General features: G+C 44.4%; 1 protein-coding gene across 1 annotated transcript in view; it reads right to left on the bottom strand.

Annotated features, from left to right (window-relative positions):
- Positions 1-25438, bottom strand: part of ENPP6 (ectonucleotide pyrophosphatase/phosphodiesterase 6) — a 33952-nt gene extending 8514 nt beyond the window's left edge. Inside the window, exons 1-5 of the mRNA XM_005149145.3 lie at positions 24917-25438; positions 14927-15106; positions 7231-7342; positions 2467-2608; positions 1328-1507 (exon numbers count right to left, since the gene is read on the bottom strand). Of these exons, the coding sequence (XP_005149202.1) occupies positions 1328-1507; positions 2467-2608; positions 7231-7342; positions 14927-15106; positions 24917-25172 (870 nt within the window). The 5' untranslated portion in view covers positions 25173-25438. The remainder of the gene's footprint in view (positions 1-1327; positions 1508-2466; positions 2609-7230; positions 7343-14926; positions 15107-24916) is intronic.
- Positions 25439-26885: the final 1447 nt, after the last annotated feature.

Below are 26885 nucleotides of genomic sequence, written 5' to 3'. Positions count from 1 at the left end.
CTATCTAATTCCTAAACATGTATATTTAAAGTAAATTAAGAATAGAGGAATCTGGCTATTGGGAAACATAAAATCATCTTATTTTGCTATAAAAAAGCAACACACCAGTAAGAAGTTCTAAAAAGAAATGAAGGAAGAAAACAAAATCATGGTGTTGTACTTTATTCTCCTTAGGGATATTATGCTGTTTAATGAGAGACAAACATGTACTTAAGAGCTTTGCCAGAAGAGACTCCATGTCTGCACGAAGTTGCAACTTGTACTTGCCCTTGCTTGAACGTCTGGCATGCAAAAACAGGGATCTCTGAGTTCAGGCTGAGGAGAGCACATATAAATGCTGTGATTCCTTACAGGAACACTGACCGAATTGCTTACACAGACATCTAAGTCAGCTTTCAATTCTGGCACTAATTTGAAATGTTCAGAATATCTCAGCTACACAATTCCTGCAGAGCCTGTTTGGGAGCAAAACATAGCAAGTATTCTCTTTAAAAAAGTATTGCATAAGCTAGAAGAGACTGGACCTGGCTAAAACAGAATACAGAAAACAAAGTTACTCACCTGGGGCTTGTGCTGCCCATTTTGTACATCCACTCAGCCATATTCTGAGGACAGCAACAGTGACCTCGCAAGCACTGGTTTCTGGTTAAAGTACTAGTCTATTAGTTACAGATGCTGCATTTTCATTCTTTTCAAGTGGTTTCCCATTTTTTTCTGTATTGTTTTAATTTGTCCCTCAAAATCCTGCAGTTCTGGCCTTGGGCTTTTGTGGTTGATTCAATCCAACACACTTATTCGTCAAAATTATTCAAAGGAGAATATTGTAAAGAATATTTTTTTTGTAATTCCAGACTAATGGAGTTGATTCCTCAAACTCTATGGGAGTTTACTGGAATATGAATGCCAGACCTGCTCCTGATTGTTTGGAAATGACAAATTCAGTTTGACACTCCAGCTGGAGTGTCAATAAATCATAGAATCATAGAATGAAGTAATATGTATTTAAGAAATCCTGAAAATGGATTTTGAACTAAAATCTTTTAGCTATTTGTCAGTAGTACATAGTGGTGGGCTTTGAAAACATTTATCTGCACCAAGTAATGGTGAAAGTTCATGGTTTTTAAGTTGCCTCATGTGCCTTCCCTTCAGAAAGCAGCATCACAAGAGTGTCACAGGACCTATGTCTGACTCCCAATAAGAGCCTCAGGTTGATTTTTACACATATCTCTGGGAGCAGGACTTAGGTGTTGTGAGCAAACAAAAGATACAAATGTCACAAAAATCAAGGAAACACAAAACTGAGTAAATCCAAATAAGTTGCACTCACCTCCGCATGCTTCTCTGGAGCTGGCCAGAGGCTCACAACAGGACCTCGGTCCTTCATTTGTATGGTATCACTCATATTGATATAGTTTTTCAGCTCAATCACTTTGTCCACCCAGGAGATGTCTGTCATCCCATGATCAGAGAAGAGGAGGACATTGACATCATTCTGAAGGCCCTTGCTCTGTGAAGTGAGCGCATGACAGCCATTAAGGACAGGTTAGAGCTTCACACTGTCTGTGCCCACCAGAAAATCTTAATCCCCACTGATTTAAGGGAAGTTGGCCAGAAGGAGCATGGCTGCAAATGCCCTGCAAAGTGCTTTGCTACCACTCACACTGGTGGAAATTGACTCTCACTTGCTGCCCTGAGAGAGTCTGAGACGTTAGTGCCAAAGAGAGGTTTTCCAAAGTAAATCCATGCCGCTGCTGAATAACCAAGTCCTACATCCCAGCCCCACAAACTGGTTGTCCCAACTGGTCCTAGACAGGATTTTACCCAACTGTTCTTCACATGTAGGCCAAAACAGCTGGGGAACAGCAACCTCATGATGGTGCTGCCTGTGGCTGGAGTGTGCCTCTCTTCTCCTCCCAAGCACAAGCACTTAGCATCAGAGCTTTTATAATTTAGTGAAATTTAAAATACGTATTCCTCTCCTCACTGGAACTCCTAAAGAACTCCAGTCATTGTCATAAAATTCACAGAACTGACATTTGACCAAAAGCTTGGCGTCCTCCTTTTCTCACTGCAGTATCATTTAGATAATGTTTTTTAAAACAAAGTTTAAAGTACAGAGTTTTGAACAGCCCATAAAAACTGCTATAAAAACTAATTGTGTGATTCCACAAACCTGAGGAAGCAAGCAGTTTTGTTTCGTTTGCCTACTATTAAAGCTCAGCCAGCAACACGAGTTATAAACAGAGCAACATCTATATTGGTTTATGGCTTCCTGGGGCTATCGGTATAATAATGGTCCTTGATATCCATGTGTCCTTGGTAGCCTCTCTTTCTCAGGAATTAAAAGTTTACAGCCAACAAACCCAACTAATAAGCAGTAACTAAGCTCTTGGCCATGCCAGACAGAGCAGGTTTAAAAGCCTTTTCCAGACTCAGCTGGGAGCTGGGGTTTTGTATGCCACTCACCTTGATGAGTGTGATCATGTTGCTCAAGGCTTTGTCCACCTCCTTCAAAGCATTCTTACGCTGCTGGGATGAAGGACCATAGTGGTGGCCTTCCACGTCGATACGCTCATAGTACACTGCGGCCATTTCTGCACTGCCATTGCTGAAGGTGGGAAGGAAGAGAAGGAGTAAGAGGCTGACACATATGGATTGCTCCTGGCTGCCAACCTTCTTGTCCTCACCACACACAGAGCTACAAAACCTCATTTTCTGCTTCCAGCCTATGCTTTCCTACCTGCTGTTGCATGGCTGGGCTCATTATTCCTCATAGCAGGAGACCTCGTTACAGCCTTCCAGTATCTGAAGGGGTCCTAGAGGGATGCTGCAGAGGGACTTTTCATCAGGGAGTGTAATGGTAGGACACCGGGTGATGGGTTCAGTCTTCAACAGGGCAGATTCAGGTAAGCTATAAGGAAGTTCTTTACTGGGAGGGTGGTGAGGCCCTGGCACAGGCTGCCCAGAGAAGCTGTGGCTGCCCCATCCCTATCAGTGTTCAAGGCCAGGCTGGATGGGGCTTTGAGCAGCCTGCTCAAGTGGAAGCTGTCCCTGCCCATGGCAGGTGGTTGGAGCTGAATGAGCTTTAATGTCCCTTCCAACCCAAACCATTCTATGATTCTATTCATGCCCAGAGTCCCCTGAGTTTGCCTGACATTCCGTCAGAGCTTCCAGGTACAGACCATCATGTACAGCTACAGGCTGTCCTGGCAGCCATCTACGGCCTCTTTGAATAAGGCAGCTTTTCCTTTAAGGACAAAGAAGGACCCAGAAGAAATACTGATTTCTGTGCTGAATGCCCTTATTAAAAGGATTGTGGGAATAACCAGTCAAATGTGCTTTAATTAAAGTTTGGCACTTCTGGCTTTCTCCTGTGTGAGGTCTTCCAAGCCACCAAGGTCAACTCAGGACGAGCTTTCCATGACCTTGCCAAGTGGTATGAACTGGGGAGAAATTTTCAGTGGTTTTTATTATTAAGGGAAACTTAATTATTATTAAGGGAAGCTCAGGTAATCTCAGAGCTGCACAAATTTAGCTGATCACACATTTCTGCACTGAATGCCTTCAGCCTAATTAGTGTGGATAGTGCATACATCAGGGCTTAATTACATTTTCATGTCCACTTTATGGTTCACTGTAAGCCTCCCTGAGATAAAATCACAAATCTACCCTCATGAAGCTCAACACAGTCTTATTCTACTATTATTAAGATATGACAGGGTGTGCCATCCACAATACATGCCTTCATCCAGATCAAGACCCCTACAAAAAGACTTTGTGTGATGTACTGACAGGTCCAGATTCTCTGATTAATGTGGTGTAATGAGTGAGACAGAAGAGAAAATATCAGAGGTGAGGGACTTAATGCATGAATTAGGGTCTGTCATTTGCATTTGTAAGTTTGCTGGAGGCCTCAGAGGAGCAACCCTGTAGGAAGCTGAAGGTCTCTGCTGTGGTGGGAATTTCTCCACTGCTGGCTCTGCAGAACAGTGCTCTATCTCACTCTTCATGATTTTAAAATCATTCAAATGAAGCAGTCCTTCCTGGTCCCCAGTTTCATGTAAGCATTACTTTCCATCTGTATTAGGCATAAATTGACTGCTAAGATTTAACCCAGTAATTCCTACATCACATGCACACTCATTGAACCTATTGAAATAGTTTTCTTCTGCTTCAGTGCCTGTATTAATTAGCTGCTTAGACTGCTTTGTGTATTCTCACCTGTAACTAAATGACCATTTCAGTCAAGACAGAAGCTAAGAAAGAGATTTACTGCATCAAACAAATGGTCTTATTTAGGTTGCAGTGAAATTTCGCAGTGAGGGCTCAGTACTGTAAGGTTGAATGTTCAACTTTGCACGACTTCAGTGGGAGAAGCTGTAGTTATGGGGCATGCTTAGGAGTTTGCAGGATTGCGTACAGCACATCCAGAGCTTGTAACGTTGGGTTTGACTTTGTTTCCATGTTTTAACTGTTTGCCTAAGAAAATTAGGTATCTCTGATCATGGCTTACATGGGAGAAGTAAACTGTTTTTGTAATTGTGTGTTAGTCTTGTCTTCTCCAGTCATCAGTACTTTTAGCGGAAATGGCTAAGGAAAGCTTGCTGAAGAAAGCTGGACAGCATCAATGGCAATACTAGAAAGGGTGTTATATTTTATCAACACGCTTTGCAAGTACCACACAAACTTCGTAACACCTGTCCAGAAAGATAGGTAGACTACAACAGCCCTTAAATTACAGTTGTGAAGAGATAAGAGAGGCTTTAGTTTTAATTGCTAGAATGGGTGCTTGACTTAGTTTTGTGTATTTTTTGTCTGCATAATGGTCTCAAAGCATCTGTTTGAAGAGACTGGAGAATATTCCTGAAGGATGGTTCCCTTTGGTTGCAAGAGGAGCTCAGGTGATGAGTTGGGTACTCCTGCTCTTGCAGAGGGCATTGATAAAACTCCCTTTGACCTTGATGAAATTAAGATGGGCCAGGACTTTCCAGTAGCCAAAGTCAGGTTAACTCCTAGGTCATCAAGGTGCAAATAGTCTCTTTACCCTGAAGTCCCTGTAAGGTTTGCATGGCAGGAGCATAAATGCAGTTCATTAACTACTAACACCTGCTATGAGCAAGGCACTGCTCCAGGCGACAGACTGCCCTTGCCACAGGCTGTTTTCCCACATAGAGCTAGTGCCAGCCTCAGCCTAATGGGCTTTTTGAATTAGCTGGGGTGTGGAAAGGAAACACACTGCATTTACCAGCCTTTGAGCAGCTTTAAGTGTCAGAAGCTCTTGCAAAACATGTAAATCACAGTAAAATGCAGCTCAAGGTTCTTCTACCTAGAGATGCTAACTCCTGCTAAATGAATATGACTACAATAAGGGCTTTTCAGAAGCTTTTCTTCTTATGGGCTGGCACAGCAGCATTGACAATAGTCTGCTAAATTTTAAAGGACTAAACAAAGAGGATGAGTGAAAGAAAGGAAAAGGAAAACCTATCTGATCTTTAATCTGTTAATTCTCTCCTCTCCTTTCTTATTGTATATCCCTGAAGTATTTATACCTTCAAATGATTATTCAAGAAATTCAAGAGGAATGGTGTGTAAATGGAAACCAGAGACCTGCCCTCCTACAGGCCCAGGACAATCTGTAGGACTTGGGCTGTTCAGCAGGCTGTAGCTGGTGTTTAAGGCAGACATCGTAGTGGCAGCTATTTGCTCTTTTCTTGAATCACCAGGTTTGACCTCTTCTGAGCTGCCTCACTGGCACTGTTGTGTCCTGCCCTTTTCTTCCTTTGCATCGAAGGAAGCAGCAAGCAGCCTTGTGACTCGGGGTGAATGAGCTATTGAAACTCTTTCAATGGGCTCCAGCAATTCAAAGAGCAGCTTGGAGGGCTGGAGCTTTCAACAGTTTGTGCCTCACTTTTAATCGTGTTCACAATTACAGAGCTGCAAAGTGTCCTGAGCAGCCTTATGCTTCATAGAAACCAGGCAGGAAACTTCAAGCATATCTTGACCCATCCCCAAAATAATACCTGACCCAGAAGCTTTCTATGGTAATTCAGGGTTTCCACCAGCAGACAGAGCTGGTGTCTGTATTCAGTTTTCCATTTCCTTTTTTATTCAGTGAATTAAAAGTGTAGCAGAAGCTCCAGAAAGCCTCCTGTGGCACAGATGACCACCTCATGTCACATGCAGATAAATTCCTTAAAATCTAAGCTAAACCATTTCAGGATTAAATGTTTCATGTTCTGAGACAGCTTCTCTCTAAGCCCCAGCCTGTGAATGACACTGATTTGTGAGCATCTGTGCAGCAGGACCCAGTGTGCAACTGAGAGCAACATCTTCATCAGGAGTCTCATAATTTTGGAGCCTTTATTTCATGGACAATCAGCACTCAGTATCTGAACACAGAACTTTTCAGATTCAAATCGCTGTGGCTGTACACAAGTGGCAAAGTAGAAATGTATCCTGGGATTGGATAAATTATGGAACCAACAAGTTTTTAAAGAGGGTGCTTAGTTATAGCTACGGTAAGGCAGTTGCTCCACACAATTCCCCCTGATTTTGCAACCTATGTGTAATTGTCGCTTGTTAATGTTTAGATGAGATACCGTGGAACTGGAAAGCTGGGTGTGGAGCATGTTTTTCCTAGGAGTTGTCTGTACCATCATTCCCATCAGTTGGGCTAGATGAATGCTATAGGTCACTTCCAACTGAACTGTTCTATTCCATTTCATACCATCCTAGCCTAGCCTAGTCTATGTTCATATTTGCACAACAGGAATGCCCACCACACTGTGACTGAGATGTTCCAAAATGTGGAAGGAGCTTAAGTGTTGAACTCGCAAACAAGTGACCAGAGCTAAATTTTGGAATTTCCAAATTCCCCGAATCCCTCTCTAAATCCAAGCATTTCAAAGTCTGCTCTTGCAGGTCAGTGAACAGATACTCACAGACCGATCTTGAAGTGGTTAGAAACAGCAAATTAAAACCAGTAAGTTGGGATGTCTCCTCTGTGTTGTAACCTACACATGGAAACAAGCACATCTTACCTTCCGATCTTAGTGTAAGGGCCTATTTCTGTTATGGTGATGTTTCTATGACAGTGCTACAAAGCAGTCTCAGCTCCCATCTTTCTACTGGGATCTAATCCTGACCATCTCCCTAGCTCAAGGCTGATAGCAGACCCAAACACTCACACCTGGGGAGGAAACCCCACTCTGCAGAACCCTAATGACATACCACAAAGACTCAAGAGCATCGCTGATGGCATCTGCAAAGTTTTTGTCTGTGGGGACACTGAAGTACTCGCGGCAATAGCTCGGTCTGACTCCCAGAATTTCGACCTCGCAACCTGCAATGAAAAATGTGGTAAGCTCTGCTGTTCCACCTTGATCACAGACCCCACACTGTGGGGCCCGGGTTCAGGTCTGTAAATTCCCTGTGACATTACTTACCTTACACCTTCCCTGCAGGAAACCTTGTGGTTGGAAAGGGAAAATGGGGTGAGAGGCTGGTTTGAGGAGTGCTTGCAGCAAACCGTACATTGGATCCTTGTATTTCCCTCTCTAAAAGGAAGGTCTCTGTGTGACCTTCCCACACAAAAACTCTTGGCTCCCTCGGGGCAGACAGTTTCCACCTAAATCGCTAGCTTGTTTTCCTTTTAACTACTGTGGTCACGTAGCCTCATTTCCAGGCTTCCAAGGTAATAGATTTAGATATTGTTCCCTGACAGTTCAGCAAATACTTTCCAGTTAGACACACTGTATCTTACGTTGTAATATCCTCTATAAACTGTATTTTATTATGTGGAACTGGCACTCCACTATTAAATCTGTTTCCCAGGAGGTCTTATTAAAACAGTATAAACCAATTAAGTCTCTTGGTAACTTAAAGCCTTCCTTGCAAAATGCAGTCTGTTTTGTGGCCCAGAAATTTATGGCAACAAATCCTACAGGAAAACATGGCTCTGAACACACAGAAACATGTTTTTGTGGGACTTTTTTGCCCTTTTGCTCTCCTGTTACTATGCTGCTGAATAACATTAATATTTAAAAGAGATGTGCTTTCAGAAACACCAGATTCATGCAAACTATCTTTTGAGACCCCTGGAGAGCTCCCATCATAGTTAAGGCATTTTCTGGTGTATTCCTGGGGCACAAGCTGAAAAAAAAGAAAAAGAGGACTTTTGCAAAATTGACTCTGTATACATCCATGCAGTCAGATCAAAAAGGCAACTTTAAGCCATAGCCTGAATGTGCCTGCATTTGGGTCCCTCTGCTTCTCCTTTGAAATGAAAGGAATAGGCATCAAGGACATAAAGTCATAACTTGACTTGTTGCTTGGGGGGGGAAGAAGGTTGCACAGGATGTGTAAGTACAGAGAAGGCACTAGAGGAAGCAGAGCTACCTTCAGAGCTGATTTACAGTGGTTTGCTTACTCAGACACTTACTTGCACCTTGGCCTGCATGACTTCACATTACAGAGGTGCAGCACTGGGACACAGGGAAAAGCACACTGCTTGCAGGCTAAGCTGGCTAAGAGGGTTCCTTCTGATTGTGGTTTCCCAGGAGCACTATGAAAGGTACCTAGATGTTTAAGCTTAGGAAACCTTAAAAGATCTTCACTTATTTGCAGAAAGCCAGGTAAGTCAGACCCTTTCCAAGAGATAAAGAACCCTAGCACACATGACAGATTCAGTCTCTTCACCCAGCGGTCAGTGGCAACAGTAATCAGGGCTCCACATTGTTTGTGTGTTTCAAGGGACTGCATCTGTTATCATTTGTAAGAATGAATTATTTGCAACGATAACCAAAAAATGTAGTAAACTTTCTTGTAAAAACATATTTACATCTTTTTGAACCTTTATCTAATATTCATTTTTATAAAAATTGTGGGAGTGTGTGATGGTGCTCACTTTTTGTTCTTCCCCTGTTGCCCCAAATATAACTTAATCCTTCCCTTTCTGTATGGAGGTATGTTAGTGTTTATGTCTCAACCACAAAAGCCTGCAGACTGCTAGACAAGACCTGACTCTCCACACCATCCCACAGTAAATCTTCTATACATCCATACACAGGACCTTCAGGAAGTTACATTATCCAACAGAAACAGGTCCCAGCTTCTACCTAACCAAATCATTGTTAAAATGTATTCCATGAACCATCTGAAGTAATCTCCAGGAGGAGGAGCCTTTGCCCCCAACCCTGAGTGTGTGTAGCTTCAATCTTCTGCATGATGTCCTGGGTGCTACCTGCAGGAACACATGGGCTTTCAGCTACCTCAGATGCGAGAGGTGATGCAGTAGTCCTCTAAGGGCTTTGCTATTATTTCAGGACTGAACTGGAACTTCTGAGCCAATTTCTCCTCCAGCACTTGAGTCTAGGAAAAGATTAGCTCCAAAGACAGGCAAGAACTTAAGGACACTTTTGGAAATGCATTGGAAACACCTAGGGGTTTAGTTTGGGTGGATGCTTGCTCATAGCCAGTGACTAATATGATGATTTTGCATCTTTTTTTCTCTTAAGATACTTGCATCATATTATAATGTTTCTCAGATAACTTTCCTCAGAATTACTCATAAGATAATTTTAACTAGAAGCATTAACCTCTTGGGGATCTGAGATATTTTAGTTGCTGAGATATCTTTGCTATTTCTAGATTGTAAAGTGATGAGCATGACATAGAAGTCCGCAGAGACAGCAACAATTAGAAATCATTTTGGCTACTAAATATTGGTCTTTGAGTGTGTAGTTCATTGGCAGTAGCATTGAAAATTCAGGCTTCTTAGATACCAAAAGCTCTGTAATGATTAGAACTTGGAATTGGATTTTTGATGTTAAGGCTTGCTACACTTCCATAATACTGGCCATGAAGATCCTTTAGCATTTAAATTCCTTTTTGGTAGAGGCCAGGACAGGTGGTAAATTTTCTCATTTAAATATTATGACAGAGGAAATTTAAAAATCCTTGGAGCTAGACAAAGAGATTGTAAAGTTTTTCTTGATTAAACTATAAATAGACGAGCTGTATTTAATAAGATGCTGCATTAGATAGCTTTCTGAACAGTTTTGTATGATGCTAGACTTTTATTTTAAAACCTGAACTACTGGAGCAAGAATAAGGACTTCTTTCACAGTGATATATAGGCTCCTCTTTATCTATCTGACATGGAGACATGAACCTCTGCCAACTTTAAATTGCATTTCTAAACATTGATTTAACAGTCGGACACTTCATGTCATAACAGAGGGTTTTGAAAACTTCCCAGGCTAGCTCCATGGTCTGGTAAATGTCACGTTTAAATGACAAAAGTTGCATTTAGAGACTTTTTCCCCACCCCCTTTCTTTCATTTCAGTGTTTAGAAAAGATGTCACTGCACTTCAGCTGAAGCAGTTGCATAGGAGAATGAGGGAGCTGGAGGGCCTTGGGTGTCATCACCCACCAGGGTGAGCATGAAGAGCACTATAAAGCTTTGACTTTGGTGGTACTGCTGGGAAACTCTTGCACCCCCCTGGGGCTTCTCCATCCACTGTAGTGGCAGTGCTTCAGACAGGCAACTTGGCCATTTCACCACATGTACGGTGTTAGTTTTGTTTTACTTCACCATGTTTTACTTAGCCATCAAGCAGACAGAGGACACATGACTTTTTCCCCAGGAATGCTTTGAAGAGCAGAAAGTACATAATAAACACCATGAAGAAAAGAAAAAAATATCCCTACAAGTGCTTATATTTTGACAGAAGCAGTGGCTGGGACCCCTAGCGTGGTAATATTTTGGCTCCTGCGCTTCTAGTGGCAGGAGAACCCAGATGAATTCTGCCCATGAGTTGTCTTTGTTCTGGTTATTTTGGGCTCACAGAAAAAGCTGTGATGGATGGGTGCTTGCATCTGACAGTTCTGCTCTGTGTCCCTGTTTGCTAGGGTCTGGATTTTCTTCCTTTAAGCACTGGCTATGAGTGAGCAAGCAACACAGGGAAGAATATGAAGTAGCAGATTTTGGCTTCAGACTTTACAAAGCATGGAACTTGGTTCTTTGAAAGAAATGGCAGTAGTGTAAGTTAACCTCGGGAATCAACTCTCTGGCATTTACAGTACATTTCTGCTACATTTGATTCGTCTCATTTGCCTTTACCACTGATTAAAGAGAAAACAGCATCTTCCAGACTAAAGTGTGATGAATTTGGCTGTACATTGCTGTTTCTATTAAGAGTTTCCCAGACTTTTCCTGATCATTACTTTGTCATTACTAAGCAGCAGTATATCCTTAGACTGGAAAAGTTAATCAGTAATAGCAGATCATAAGAAGTGCAAATGTCTATAGGATCCCTACCCACCTTGGTTATTAAGCTCTTACTTTTTTCCTTGATTTTGTTTGGCATTGCTGCCTATTCAAATGCCTAGTTCAGAATTAAAGCTTTAAAATACTAGGCATAGATGTTTTAGAAAGGATAACATTCTTACTATGGAACTAGAATATAGCTCAAAACAGTATTTATTACATTTTCCCAACATGACTATTACATTTGGGGTGACTTCTGTTTACTCCAGCTAAACCTGGAGTCCTACTGCAGTCCAGCTGCCCTGCGCTTAATTCAGGTGTTCTGCATTTCAATCTGGTTCCTGCCCTGTGCCTAACTGTGATATGGCCAATGCGCCCTTTGAGACCATGAACACCTTTAAAATAAGCATATGCTTAAGTGTTTGCTGAGCTGAGACACCGAGGACTTAGCCAAAGGTCATCTATCACAGATAAATAATTGACAGATGTACACATCACAGTTCACAGCTAAAATACCTGATCCATGCAAAAAAATCCGCCTCCGTGTCACGAGAAAGTCAATGCACGTACTGGCAATATTAGCGCTGGGAAAAGGAAGGTTCTATTGTCCCTTGCAATTTTCTACTGGAAACAGTAGACAGATAAATGGAAAGGTTATATATATGTCTGCAGGGATACACACATGTAGACCTCACACGTCTTCTCCCTGGGAGACACTGCTCAAAGGGCAACATGAAGGAGCTGGTAAAGTCCAAAGGAATTTAATGGAAAGCGATACTGTCGTTTTGGATTTCAGAAGCTCTTTGTAGACTGTTATGTCTATTCAGTACATAATTATATCTATCCAGTGCAGTTACACTAGCAGTTAAAGATGAATAGTCTATAGAAACAGGTATTTTTATGAATCTTTAGAAGAATTTCTACATTCTTGTATAGTTTCTATATCCTGCTATTAGCACTGCTGTTAGGTCACTTGGGTGAACTCCAGTAAGAGGCAGCTTTTTTCTGAGGGCTGCCCCCCTCTACAGCATTGAACAGGACCACTTGTCAGGGCTCCTTTGGCCCGTTCTGGCTGGGTTACCGCCTGCTGCTCATACACCACAAAGGGTGCCACAGAGATGGCCCTTTGTGCCTTGCAGCTGGGGGCAGGAAAGCTTTTTTTCCCCCATGGTGAACTAGCGAGTGTACCTGGGTTCTTTTTGCCTTCCTCTGCAACACGGAGCACAGCCTTTTGCAAGGGCTCCTTTGGGCTATTGTGGCCAGGGGTCTGCTGCTCCTGCTCCATGCAGGTGGCCGTCGTGGCAGGCATCGAGGGGGAGGCAGCTTTTTAGACTTCAAGGGTGACCCCGGGGTAGTCCCCAGGGGTTGCTGCTTGTCCTTTGTAGCATTAGCACTGACCCTTGTGTGTTCCCCCTAAAGGGTTTGGTTCTTGCCTGCTACTCTAGCACCTCCAAGGCACCACTCCTGCCCTGGTGCTTTCTGACTCCATTGCCCAGTGCAACCTTGGAGTGGGATCGAGCTCTGCTCTTCCCTCGGCTCCATTTCTCAGAGGGTTCTTGGCTGTGCACAGCAACCTGTGCTTGGAAGGGCTCCAGCCTTGCTGCTCCATCAGCAGCTGCCACATTCCAGCTCTCCCTGCTTGCGACACAAGCATGGGGATGGCACAAGACCACTTTTCGTGCATCACTGGCCAAGAAGCACAGCAGCAGAGCAATTTTTGGAAGATAGAAGTGTGCTTGTCATTGACACGTGTCATACTTTGGGAAATAACCCACAGTACCACATACCTCTTCTTCTGCACAAGAGGGATGCAGAGTTGCTTGAGCAAGTCAAGGGGAGGGCCATGACAATGATCAAAGGGCTGAAGCACCTTTCCTACAGAGACAGGCTGAGAGAGCTGAGCTTGTTCAGCCTGGAGAAGAGAAGGTTCTGGGCAGACCTTAGAGCAGCTTCCAGTGCCTAAAGAAGGCCTACAGGAAATCTGGAAAGGGACCTTGTACAAGAGCATGCAGTGACAAGACAAGGGAGAACAGCTTTAAAATGACAGAAGAGCAGATTTAGATTAGACATTAGGAAGAAATTCTTTACTGTGAGGGTGGTGAGGCCCTGGCACAGATTGCCCAGAGAAGCTGTGGCTGCCCCATCCCTGGCAGTGCTCAAAGCCAGATTGGACAACCTGGTCTAGTGGAAGGTGTCCCTGCCTGTGGCAGGCAGTTGGAACTGGATGAGCTTTAAGGTCCCTTCCAAACCAAACCATTCTATTATTTTATCGTTCTCTATCTAGTCTGCATCTTTAGTCTTTTAGACTACTTTCAATCTGTAAGACAATAGTGTCACACAGAGATCTTTCTTGCTCTTCAGTACTGTAGAAACACTCTGGATGACTTTTCAGTCTTTTTCATCTTGGTACACTCTTTCTTCCCTTTCCTAAGAACTGTGGCCTTTTTTGTGGGATGCCATTAGCTATGTTGCATGGAAAGACCATGATCCGGCACACGTGTGCTGGGATGCGGAGATGAGTTGGCCAGGAGCCCATGGTGTGAGTCAGCTGCCGCTGCCCTACGCACTGGCACTGGCTGTGTTCAGTGCAGCTCTTCCAACATGTGGTCCTATAGCCTGCAGTTGCACATATGAGGATATTTGCATACTGCTTAGCTAGCAGGGTTAAAAGGTCAGAAAGCTGAGAAGCTGGGTACCTTGCAAAGGGTTTGGTCTGGCTGAACAGCTATCACATTTATTTCCATGTAGCATTTCCCTAAGGGTATAGTCCAGTTTGTTAAAAAAGACTTGTTATACCTCCCTAGTGATTTCAGTGGTCCAGCATCCAACAAATGAGGAATGGAAAGGCCAAGTCTCTCTAAACAAATAGATCAGACTCACAGCAACTGGGGCCTCATTTGAGTAATGATGAAGGAGGGTACATTCTACATGGTGAGTGGTGGAGGAGTGGATGCTCTGCAAGCCAGCCTCCTGAAGGTAATCATAGAACCATAGAATCATCTAGGTTGGAAAAGACCTTCAAGATCATCAAGTCCAACCATTCCCCAGCACTGCCAAGGCCACCACTAACCTACATCACTGAGGGCCTCACCTACATGGTTTCTGAACACTTCCAGGGATGGTGACTCCACCACTGGCCTGGGCAGCCTGTTCCAATGCCTGAGCACCCTCTCAGTGAAGAAATGTTTCCTAATATCCCATCTAAACCTCCAATGGAGCAGATTGAGGCCGTTTCCTCTTGTTATGTGGGAGCATAGACCAACTGCCACCTCAATGCAACCTCCTTCCAGGTAGTTGTAGAGAGTGATAAGGTCGCCCCTGAGCCTTCTCATCTCCAGAATGAACAACCACCCCCCCTGTTCCCTCAGCTGTTCCTTTTAATACTTATTCTCCAGACCCTTCACCAGCTTTGTTGCCCTTCTCTGGACTCACTCCAGCAACTCAGTATCCCTCTTTCCCTAGTGACCCTTCAGTTTTTTCCTTTCTAAGCACATGCAAATTGTCATGGCCTAAGAAAAGATAATTAATTTCTATGAGTGGTTAGTAAAGCACTTGTAATTCTTGTCTGTATATCAGAACTGTATTAAAGAGCCATCCTACAGCGTGTGGATGTAAACACACACAGTTAAGATGGTAGCCATTTTTGACATACTAACCTGGCCAGTAGTACATGTAAACGTTCTTTTTTTCTTTCATCATTGTGACCCACAGAGGCTCTGATCCATTCCACCAGAGAGGCAGCAGGCTTTCTTTATTCACACCAATGTCAAAAGATACATTTGCCTTTTGGTCCCACATGTAGTTTCCAATCATCTGATGGACCTCACAGTGACGACCTTTGAGGGTGGAGAAAAAGACAGCACAATCAGTTTGTTGTTCTCCAGCAGAAGGATGTTACCAGCACCATCACTGCTACCACTGCATCACCAGCAAATCAGCTGAAAAACTGGTTTTCCACAAACAAGCAAACCTAGGCTAAAACTTTTATATAATTTTGTTATTGTTATATTTGTTGTTCTTGTTTGTTTTAAATTAACACATTTTGCTCTTGTTTGTGGGGACAGCAAACATTTCACTAGACATTTTCAGCCCTCTTACTGCATCATGGAGGGCCCTGGTCAACTTTGTATTACAAGGAACTAGTATGTAATAGCCAGAGAGATGTCTTCCACCTCTTGTCATTGTCGGAAGAGAAGATTTTGTATTTTAAGAGCTAAGCTTCAGGTGAATTAACAAAAATAGGAAAAGAAATTATGAAGATTGAGTTGTATGGGGAGCTCATCATTGCCATATCTTAAAAAGCAACCACTGATGCATGTGTGAGACACTGTCATCATTAGCTGGTGAGTCATGATACCGCAAGGATCCAGATAACAGGCTTTGATTATTGTGAGACTCAGCACGGTGATCAGACCTGAAATAACCTTGCTATGCTTGATTTAAGAAGGCATCATTTTGAGCAGAGGACTCTGTATACTTTGTGTATATGTGACCTTGAAATGGATTTTGAACTATTCTTCACTACTATGAGGTATTTCAACATTGCAAAAAATTTCTCCTGCCCAGCGGACAAAAGCAGTCTTGAGTTGTGGCAGTCACTACTTACCACATTAAACCAAACAAGCTTAATGTAGGAGGAACAGTGGACTGAATGGGCAGTAATCTGTCCTCTTTTAGCCTGCCAAGTGCTTTCTTCACTGTAAGTCTCAAAAGAGCTAGTTTCAAAAGAAAGCCTCCAGAATTCATCAGAAATGCAGCTTTGCTACTGAAAGGGCAACCCCATCTCTTCAGCGTCTTGAAATCCACATATTTCTGAGCACGTATCAACCTGCTAAACTACAGACAGGCAACTGGTGCCAGCCTGGGAAACCTGCAGGTCAGTGCTGAAGCTGTTAGGTCATGTCTTTGTATGATGTACAGTGTACTCTTCATACAGAACAACAAACTCTAGTTGCTACCAATGTGAACGCTGTATGGGATCTAAGGTCTGATGTCAGTTTGCCCACCTCTTTAAGGAACGGAACAGAGATTGCAATGTTGTTGGGATGTTTGATGAACTGTGTGCACTATTACAGAGGATAGAATTCTTCTAATCTTCACATCAGACAAGTTCATTCTTCTATGGACTCCAGCTCTCTTTTCTTTACTCTAAAGAAAATGTCTCCCTTATAGAAGATGGTAAGGCATCAGTTTTTATTGGTTCACGGGGCCAGAAGGGAATTTCAGATAAGCAGACAGACCAAAAGACATGACCATTTAGTGCTGCCTGGAGCCATTCATGTCTTCTTGCCTTGAAGCCTGTGTCCCAGAAAGACCCTGGACCTCCTTGAAAGACACTGACAAACAGCTCATCAACCTCATCCTTGGGCTGCTCATCCCAATATTTATCATCAGTAACACTTTACTAAAAGTATGCCTGGTCTCTAATTTTGTTTTTGACCTTTGTTAATCTTCAACTACAGCTACTCTATACCTTGCTCACTAGATTAGAAAGCCCTGCAATAACTGGTATTTCTGCCCCCCGGAGATATTCAGACACAAAATTAAGGTCGCTTAGCAAATTTCTTTTGGGTCACCTGTACAACTCCAGTTCTTTGCCTCCCCTGTTGTAACTTATTTTCTTCAGCCTAAGAAAATGACCTTTGGTGATCTTCTTTTTAATGACTATCAAAATAGCAACATGATGTTAGTCACCGTAACATGTTGAATTTATTATTGCTTCCATTACTGCAGCTTTCTTCTGTAATCAAACACCAAGAGTCTCAAAAGTAGAAACAGGGCAAAAAAGCAATTTCAGCATACAGATGTCATCATTTAAACTCTCTGCAATTGTAGTAAAAAAGCTCCCCTTCCTCAAGCACCTGAGGAAAACAAGGAGGGTATAGTTCCCAGGAATATGATAACTGCTGTATCCTTCTGGCAGAGAGCCAGCAAAAGCATTTGCAAGTCTGCATGCTACAGCTTACTTGGACACTACATTTCTTACAACATTGGCTTTGTCCAGAGCACACTCCCATGTCTCCGTGCGCTTTTGTCAGCATTCAAATCAATCTATGTAAGTCCAAGATGAAATAAGAAAAAAACCCAAACCAGCAAAAAAAAAAACCCAAAAAACCCCAAAACCATGCAACTGCTTGGCCACCCACAATAGTAACACTGAATGCTATGAACCCTACATTGATCATATGTGAGATCTGGAAACCAGAGCGAGTGCTCCTGGGAGCATTTGCTATGCGAATGACCTTTCTTTGGTGGTCTTTCACTGACTGCAGGGACAGCGTGTAGGATCATTAGCAAGCATGATATATTATATAGGGACCGCCCATGCCTAAACCTACAAGAGAAAATGCTCTTCTAATAATCTTTTCTTAAAAAGTGAGGATGTGTGTGACAGATGCTCAGTACTACACCTGGTGCCTCAGGCAACAAAACAGAGGTAAATCATCTCTGCACTGAGCACATCAGATTTACCAGAGAACTCACAGTGTGCATATTAGCCAACACAGAAAAGGTACCCATGTGGTGGTATCCATCTGCTGATAAACATATGGGCTGTGGAAGGGTTAAGTTCCTCTACAAAAACCGCTGCATGCACTAAGGTAGGTAGGTTTTAACAGCCCAAGTGAGACATGCAGCTCCCTTTCTCCCCTTCTTCCCCTCCCTACAACATCTTTCCTCTGCTATTCCCTTGAAGCACCACCTAAATGCTGACCTAGACTGGCTCATTTATTTGCTCCTCACCCCACTTCTAAACCCTCTCGAGACCTGCTAGATAACTTGCCCTGGGAAATGCTCTGCTCCTGCTGCCTGCCATGAGGAGAAAGAGAGTAGGATTTTAAAGTCATCAGCACTGTATTCCCATTCCAGAGCAGGTATGGTGGTACTGCCACCCCCAAGGACTGAGCCCAGCCTGCTGTGAGCAGAGCATCCTGAAGGGCCCAGCTCTGCCTGCTTTGGTATGTGCCCTGCTCTGCTCTTACCCTGCTGGGTCTCATGTGCCCTGCTTGGAAAAGGAAGACCACAGGAAAAAAAAACAAAAACAAACCCCATGTGCTCATCCTTAAGTGGTCTGGAGAAGACCAGGGCTCATGAGAATTCAATGGGGAGTCCTGGTCTGGGCAAAGTGGCCCTGCACTCTGCAGCCCCCCAAACAAAACAGTACTTGCAAGATGTGCATGGACATTTATGTTCCCAGAAGAGGTTGCTTGCAAAGTCTTTACAATTTTTAATGACCTCCAATAACACACAGATCCAAAGCAGAAACACATTCGCCTAAGTATGTCAGGCAAGCCACTGCATCCAAGTAGGATCACACCAAAAGGCACAGAAAAAATCTCTACTATACGCAGCATTACTTTATTTTTTTTTTTTTCCTGAGGGAGATTCATTTAACAAGAGCATGAAACAAATTCAGTGCTTTCACACTGGGGCTGGGGCTGAGGTGACCAAAAATTGTTTGCCAAACGTACAGGTTAGGCTTTGCAGATGCTTGCTTGTGCAGGAAAGCAGGTTTTATGTCCCTGGAGAGCAGGTGCTCTGGGCTGATAGTGGGCCTGCCGAACCAAGTGGCAATGGTGGGCAGAGGGACCGTGCTGGGACCCCAGACTGCTCACAGCTGGGTACAGCTCAAGGGCAGTGCAGCTCCAAGCACTACAGAAGGTCTGAACAAAACAACGGGCACAGCTGCTCTCTGCATCATTAGAGAGGGTGAGAACCTCTGGCAGTTTTCTGTTCATCAGCTGTGACTTCAGCTCTGGGCAGAGAAATACCTTGCTATGTGAATATCCACTTATTGCCCCTAACTACTGATTGCCTAAGCACCCTTTTCAAATCAGATTTGCACATCCCACTCACCCTTGGTCATCATGCTTAAAGTGAGTGTGGTTAAAGCCCTTCCCAAAATCTTCACTCTTGAAGCCAAGCCATCAATCAATCAATTTCCCCTAACATCTGGTAGCAGGTATGCTAGTTGTGAGCTGTGAGGCTGTAGCTAGTAAGAAGGAAAAAAACACTGCTTCAATTTGTAGCAGATGAACTTGTGTTAGAGAAAACTTTCTGTTCTCCACTTTGAAAGTGTTTCCATTTTTTCACTGGTAGAAAGCAAACACAGATTTTTACAGCATTTTGTGTATGTGTGAAAGAGGAAAATCTTGGCACTTGGCATTGCAGCCTTTCTGCAGGCAGCAAGTAAACAAAGTGGGATGAAGTATGTGAAAATGAAACACCCTCCCAGTTCCCACTCTCTTCTCCAGCCTGTCCTTGGTAGGACAATACCCCTTCCCTGCCAGTAGTACCACAGACTTCTTCATGCTCTTTTGCTTCCTGTTCTTCATGTTCTTTTCATTTCAGAAATGAAAAGCTGCTGAATCCAAGAAGAGACTACTGATTTTAAAACTGTATGTCACAAACAGAATCTTTTAAAGCTTTGCTGCTGCTGGCATCTGTGGTGGTTAAAACTGGAGCAAAAAGAAAATATCTTATTCCCTCATAATGTTCTCTGCCTCCTTCTGGCTTTTTTCTCAGCTTGGGCAGTGAAGTTGAGGTAGTTTCAGCTCATGTGTACAGACAGTGAATTTCCCTGTTGTACTCCTATCCCTCCGTTTTTTCATATCTCAGACAAATGCACTTATTTATGTAATTAAAAACTTGCTTAACTGCTAAACAAAAACTATCAGCAACCTTTCCTGGACCAGGCTGTAGTCTGGATACTGTTAACTTGGCAGCTGAAAACAGGCATCCAATAGAGCCATCACCAGGCTGGGCTTCCTGTGGGTACCAAGTGGACAGAGTGGAGATGCTGTGCTGAGACAGGAGAGCCCTCACAGCAAACAGTAAATGTACTAGTGCACATCAGCCAGAGCCCAGAGGACTCCAGGGATGGAAGCCCAAAGAACATTTGCTCCCAGAAAACATGGAATAAATGGGATGAGGCATACATAGAGATATGCTGTGCTCAAGGGTAAGCAGAAGCACTCTGGCTATTTATCAGACCACAACATCATACACCAAAGCCCCTCGGCAGTCAAGCATGGCAACACTGAGAGTGAGGAGTGCAGGAAGGATGGCAGAAACACAGAATATGGGTAAAACCTTCAGTCTGGCAGAGTAGACCTTGACCATGACCCATCCCTGGGACCTGTGCCATGTTGCCCCTCTCCCTCCTGCTGTGCAGAGAAGGTGATGGTACATGCAGGGCTGAGTCCACACCTTGGTTGCAGGAGACCGAAACATCCTTGGTTCAGATTCCGCCTTCATCCTGCAAGCTTCATGGGACCTCACAGCCTCTCTGCCAAGCATTTAAAATCAGCTCCTGTCCAAAAAGGGACACGGAGGCCCCTTGCTGGCTCCTCTCTGAGCAGCTCCCCACTCACTGCTGTGAGCAGGGACTCACTCTGCTTCCCATGGAGGCCAAGAGAAACACAGCTGATCAGGTGGCTGGCATGTCCTTGTATGGAGGACCTGCCAGAGAAGACTTCATCTGTTGTTATGATCTTGGAAAATAAACCCTCCTGGGTTTCCAGCTCAGATGTGATGCCGTCCGCTCATGTTTATGCTGGCTGGGGCTGGAAATGTGAGAGGCCCCTGTGTACCCTGAGCTGGAGGGACTTCAGGGGAGCTGGGATGCAGGGGGTGCCCCAGCACTCCCCCAGTACCCATGGGTGGCAGGCAAGGAAGACCAAACCCCTCAGCGTGAGCAGATTTTCTTGAGAGATATGGCATGAAGGGCTCTGGAGCAATAACTCATGCTTGTGGCAGTTATAGGGGGACCTCAGACTTGCCATTGAGCTTGGTATGAGAGCTCCCTGCAGAGCCAGGCCATGGCAGGAAAAGGGAAGAATTAAAAGCTCCCCACAAGACAACAGCCCGAGGTGGCTTGTGGTCTTAATTCCTTTCTACACAAAACAAACAGCACATGGTGTGATTAAATGAGCCTTTTGGGATACACGTACTCCTGCTTCTCTCCCGTGCCAAGCTCATGTCAAGCCCCACAAAGTTCTCTCAAATATGTGTCAGCAGCAACAACTCCTTTTACCTAATTCACCATTTTATATCATACCTTTCAGGTCAACAACTGCAATATCATAACTGGAGCACAGAAAGCTAGGACAGCAGGTAGGATTCAGTCTAGCAGCTCAGAAAACAACCCAGCCACCCAAGAACCAGTCCTTACACCCCTGTGGAAGCCAAAACTGTGAAACATGGTATGAATGAAGTTGTTAGAGAAGACTGCTTTTCAAGGGGGTGGATTTTAAGCCAGTACATCCCTGGGCTACCTTGCACACCACCAGATCTCTGTAACAAAACAAATGATCCAGTTGTACATCAGCAAGATCCCTTTGCTCCAGCAGTGACTTGATTCTTGTTTGGTGCTTCTAACAGCAGGTCATGATACATGCCCTGGCTTGCAGGGAGACTGGAGCTTCTCCTTAAGCTCTGAATCACTGGTGACTTTAAATGAAGAAGCTAAACCATTAGCATTTGTCTTGTTTTTATGTTTAGTTCTTATAATTGCTGTAGATGTAGATGAAAGCCCAAGGGCAGGCGCCAGGTTTTGGACTTAGGCTTTTTGCATCAGTCAGGGAAGCTCTGGCAAACATCTTCTCATTGGTTGACAGCAGTGGCAAGGTTAGGTAGGATGGTGACCTATGGAGAGCTGTTCCATGGCCCTGCAGCACTGCATGACTACAGGCAAGTCACCTCCCTCCCTTCACTTCCCCTCCAAAATTTATCCAGTTTGTTTACCTAGGCTGGGGCCTATTCCTCCCACTGTGCCTGAGTGTCACCTAGCTTCTAGTCTCCGCAAAACAGGGTATGCTTCACATTAGCATACGTAAGTGAGTTGTTTTTAGATACATGGCTCTTGGTCATCAGTTATGGTTGCATCTATTTGGTTACAGCTTTGAAAATCTTGGTAAACTTGCTATTTCTCATGAATATTAAATTCAGCTCTCTTTTAAACCACCAGTAAAGTAAAATGGAATGACTAGAAGGTCTGGCAAATAACTGGGCAGCTGTACTACACGCTACTGCTTGCTAGCTACCCCTTGCAAAAGAAAGCTACCTTCTGGCAGGACTGATGAAAACAGTTTGGCACCATCTGTCCTAGTGGATGCAGCCATGCCTGAGGAGCAGAGTCCTCTGTCCTAGCAGAGTCCTCTGTCCTAGCAGAGTCCTCTGTCCTCTGTGAGCAGCCATGCTCACTCCTATATGAATTTGGGGCCACAATACCTTGTGAATGAGCAGAAAAAGGAGGGATGGAAGTGTTTATCTGAGAAAGCAGTGTGATATAATGAATGAGATAGGGGCCAGATATTTGTTAAGCTTATTTAGCTGAAGAAAAAGCCAATATACTGTGAAACTGAATTCACAAATGCTAGAATACTTCAATTTGGAGGTTAAAACTTGAGTTTCTTAACAGCTCTTTAAGCAGCAGTGTAGGACAAGACATGAAGAATAGCTTGTAGTCACCAATTTCCCACAAGAAACTAGCAGCATTTAAGTCCCACACATCCCAGTTGCAAATGGAAGCAAAAGCAGTTATAGTCATGCATGTATGTGTCCCACAGAAGAGATGCATGACTGCTGAGATGTGATGTTAAGCTTTCCCACGCCTGTACGGCAGCAATAGGGAGCTGGTAACTTGCCAGTCCCTAAGCAGGTCACCACGGCATGATGCTCATGTCATGCTGCCATGCTGTGTTTCCTCCAAAAGCTGTCCCAGCTTTGCAAATCAAACATGCACAGGCTGAACACAGCTAATGCTATGTCTACTGTGTGCCCCACACTCCTAACCCCACCATCACCTAAAACATGACACCTCCTTTCTGTGGTGACTGCACCACAGCACTGGGGGTACGAACAGTGCCCCCATGGGATCTTCTATGCTTTCATGCCAGGACAGCGTCACAAGGTTCACTAACACTCCAAGGGCTCAAGTGCAGCCTTGTATCTTCCTTTGGACAGGGTCATCATGTAACTTGGTCCTCAGTTGGCTCCTGACCTGTTTAACACTGCTGTGATTCATGTGTTAGGAAGGTGAATAGTTATTTGCAGTGAAGTTGTATTTGCATTGACATCCTCATCTTGAAGGCCAGGAGACCTGCAAGAGGAGTTGAGTTTGATCTCATAGATTGTCTCATTGCCTCAAGCTGGGGTGTAGAAACTCTGATACTCTAAAAATGTGAGAAGTCCATCAGTGGTGTTTCATTATCTAAACCAAAACTCCTTTGCGAGTACAAAACAGGATGCTTTCAAAACTCCTTGAAAGGCTGAGTACAGACTTCATTCTATGCATACATGCTTACTAGGAGTGATGGTTAAATGTGGTAATGAGTGAAAGCAGTCACTTTCCCTCTTCTCTTTAACAACTTCTTCAAAAGGCTTTTTTACACACATGGAGTGCTAAACCTGTCTGCTTAAGTACACGTGAAGAACATGGTCTGGGGTGAAATGACATCTTTGTTTTCAATCATGACATTTGCTCTGCATTCATGGATTTGCACCAAGTCATGAAAAATCCCCATGGTGATTTTGTACTTGATTCTGGTCAGAGATGAGCAAGTAAAAAGCATTTCTCTTGAGAGGGAGGGAGGGAGGAAGGGGTTAAGCAGTTTCAAAACAAGCTGGGCACAACTGATGTCAGATTTTTGTCTTACAATGGCATCTATTTGCTTTCCCAGCAAGCGGTATATGGACTGCTGCGCATTGTATTGTTCCAAGGACAGCAAAGATGCCACGTATCTTGGGAGAGGATGGATTTTCTCACTCCTCCACATTAGGTGGAAGGTCGTGCTTGTTAAATAATTCTGGGTATAGTATTATCCAGATAAAAATCCAATTGGAAAGTCCAGGAAAACTTTTCTGTTTGTTTTTATTTAACTTGTTTCCAGAGTGCCTCTGATGAAAATGGCAAAGCCATACTCTGTGCACCTCCCTAGTGTCGCTATAACCATGTCACTCCACTTAGACTAAAAGCAAGTCAGCACCAGGAAACCCATGACTACCCTCTCCAGTTTCTGAAAGCCTCTCCTGGGCATTGAAAAATACTGTAAGGGAGGAAAAGCAAAAATCTTCAATGTTTTCCTATTCGGCTATTTCAGATTATTACAGGTACAATTTCTTAGGACAAAGCTAAGACAGGGACCTGTGAAAGCAGAACGTCTGTGTAGTTTAAGAAGAAATTTAACACTGAACTTGCCAAACCAGACCCGCTGACTGAATGTAAGTTCTTTGCTTGGCCACCCTCAGTTTAGATGCCTTTTTATTAACTGGAAAGGCTCTGAGCAGGCTCTGTATTACTTTTCCATGCCTTTACCTCTTCTTTTTATGTTCCATGTGCAGTAAACCCCATCAGTGGTCCCACCAGGGAACCCTGGATGGCCTTACTGTTGGTGGTGGCAGCTGATAGGGACACAGCAGCACTGTGGGAAAGCAAAGGCAAACTCCAGCAATCAGCTCCAAGTGACATTTCCAAGTTCAGAGCAGGTTTCAGACAAGCACTACTGAGCTGTAATCAATGCCACAGTGCTTTTAAACTCCCAGCTAAAAGCACAGCTTGTGATATTCTTACATTGTCTTTGGAGGAAGAAGTCACAGAGAGCTGGGAGCTCTGAGAAGCATCACAGCACAGAAATGCAAGTACTCACCCGTCATCAGCGTGTAGTAATTTGGGTAGGAGAGGCTGGGGAAGTCTGGCGTCATGTAATCCACCTTCACCCCCATGTTCACGATGTCCCGAAAGCCCGGCAGCCCCTCCAGCTCACTGTCGTCGATGTAGTCGAAGCGAAAGCCATCGAGCAGGAACAACAGGAGCTTGTGGGGGGCCGAAGGCGCAGCGTGGGGCAGCAAGAGGGAGGCGAGGGCAGCAGCCAGGAGGGCTGCGGGGAGGCGGCAGCTCCCCATCTCCGACGGGACCAGGACTGGACGGCAGAGAGAGCTCCACAACGACTCCGGGGCCGAGCCTGGCACTGCTTGCTCTCCTTCCCGCTTGCCACAGCCCGTGTTAAAGCTACAGCGTTGAGTGGGAGGGCACAGGTTAATGACAAGCAGATGATTAACTTCGAGCGGAGGGAAGAATTGGATGCTTCCCGGCTGCAGAGAAAACGCTTCACAGCGATGGGGAAACACGGCACAAAAATAAGTGGAGCCTCTCAGGGAGGGAGGGTAAAAGAGAGAGAATGGAGAGAATGGAGAGTAAAAGGGTGGGAGGGTGAGCAAAGATGGGAGGGAGAAATGGAGAGGAGGGAGGGACAGAGGGAGTGAGCAGTGCTGATGGTCCCACGCGTGGTGGGATCTGAGCCCCGTGGCCGTGCAGCTGGGCCCCGCATCAGGGCTGTGCCTGGCAGAGCTCCTACCTGGTGAAGCTGCTCACTTTACACCGAGTGTTGCATCTCCAGGCATGCAGTGCACATCATGTCTTTCTGCCAATGGCTTGTGACAGAGAGACTGAGATGAAGGCAAAACAAAGTTCAGGAGGTGGAGGGTATGAGCTGGGGTCCAGCATTTCGATGGCACAGCTGTACCACAGAGCACTGGCTGAGCAAGCTCACATCTACACGGACCTGAGTCCCTGCAAAGCACCCTGTCTTCCCCACTTGCTCTGTGCTGCCATGGGACTAATCCTGCTCCCAGTGCACTAGTAGAAGAATCTGGCATTAGACAGAGCAAATGGTACATTTATTTTCTAGATGTTGATGTTATTGAAATATTAAAGAGCTGGTCAGTGCCATCTTTCATATTAAAAATTAAAAACTGTTTGTATTTTAGTCACAGGTCACCACCAGGTTCTTCTCTTGCCAGTCACAAGAGCTTAACTATACCTCTAATGCAATGCCAGTGGCTGCTGTACACTATAATTACATATTAAATCACTTTACTTGAATTGTGCTTGGTTTTCCCAAATAAAAGAAGTTCACGGCACTGTCTCACTCATCAGGGGAACAGCCCTTCTCAGGTGTTTACACCTGGAGAGGTTGCAATAGCTGGCCGCTACCCCAGTGTTGAATCTGAACTTCTGCTCTTTACAAGGCTCCCAATTGCACATTAAGTGTGTCTAGTTGCTTCTTGGCAAACATCAGGCTGATGCAAACTCAGCAAGGTGGTTTTCAGCCTCCCTTGCCTCAGATACTTACGTACCCCTGTGCAAAACCCTGTTGCATCCCTGTGCATTTAGCAAACTCGCATCACATCACATTGCATCCTGTGCATTTAGCACAGCTTCATGCTGGCTGCAGGTGCCTGTGAGCCAGAGCAGGTGTCTGCAGGTCACCACTCCTGGGATATGGCTGGACTGGTGCTGTATTGCCCTTTTCCCATGGGGCTTCCAGCTCAAGGAAGAAGATGCTATGCCAGGGAAAGGGGTGCTGGGATTTTCTGTAGGAGGAAGTAATTTCAGGCAAGTGGAAGAGGATGGAGGGGGAGCCTGCAGTCAAGCAGGGCTGCTCAGGATCTTTGGTTGGCTATGCTTCTCAGTCAAGCTCCTCAGTACTTCCTCCCTGCCAGTGGACAAAATCTATTCCTCTCTACAGTTTGCCCAGCCACTCTTTTCCTCCTTTTTTTTTTCTCATATTTGCTTTTCCATCTGCTATCCCAGGGCACAGCACTTGAAATATACTC

This window comes from Melopsittacus undulatus, chromosome 7, assembly GCF_012275295.1.
Source record: "Melopsittacus undulatus isolate bMelUnd1 chromosome 7, bMelUnd1.mat.Z, whole genome shotgun sequence".
Taxonomy (NCBI): domain Eukaryota; kingdom Metazoa; phylum Chordata; class Aves; order Psittaciformes; family Psittaculidae; genus Melopsittacus; species Melopsittacus undulatus.
The sequence above is the reverse complement of the archived record's forward strand: the minus strand, read 5'-3'. Positions and strand labels throughout refer to the sequence as shown.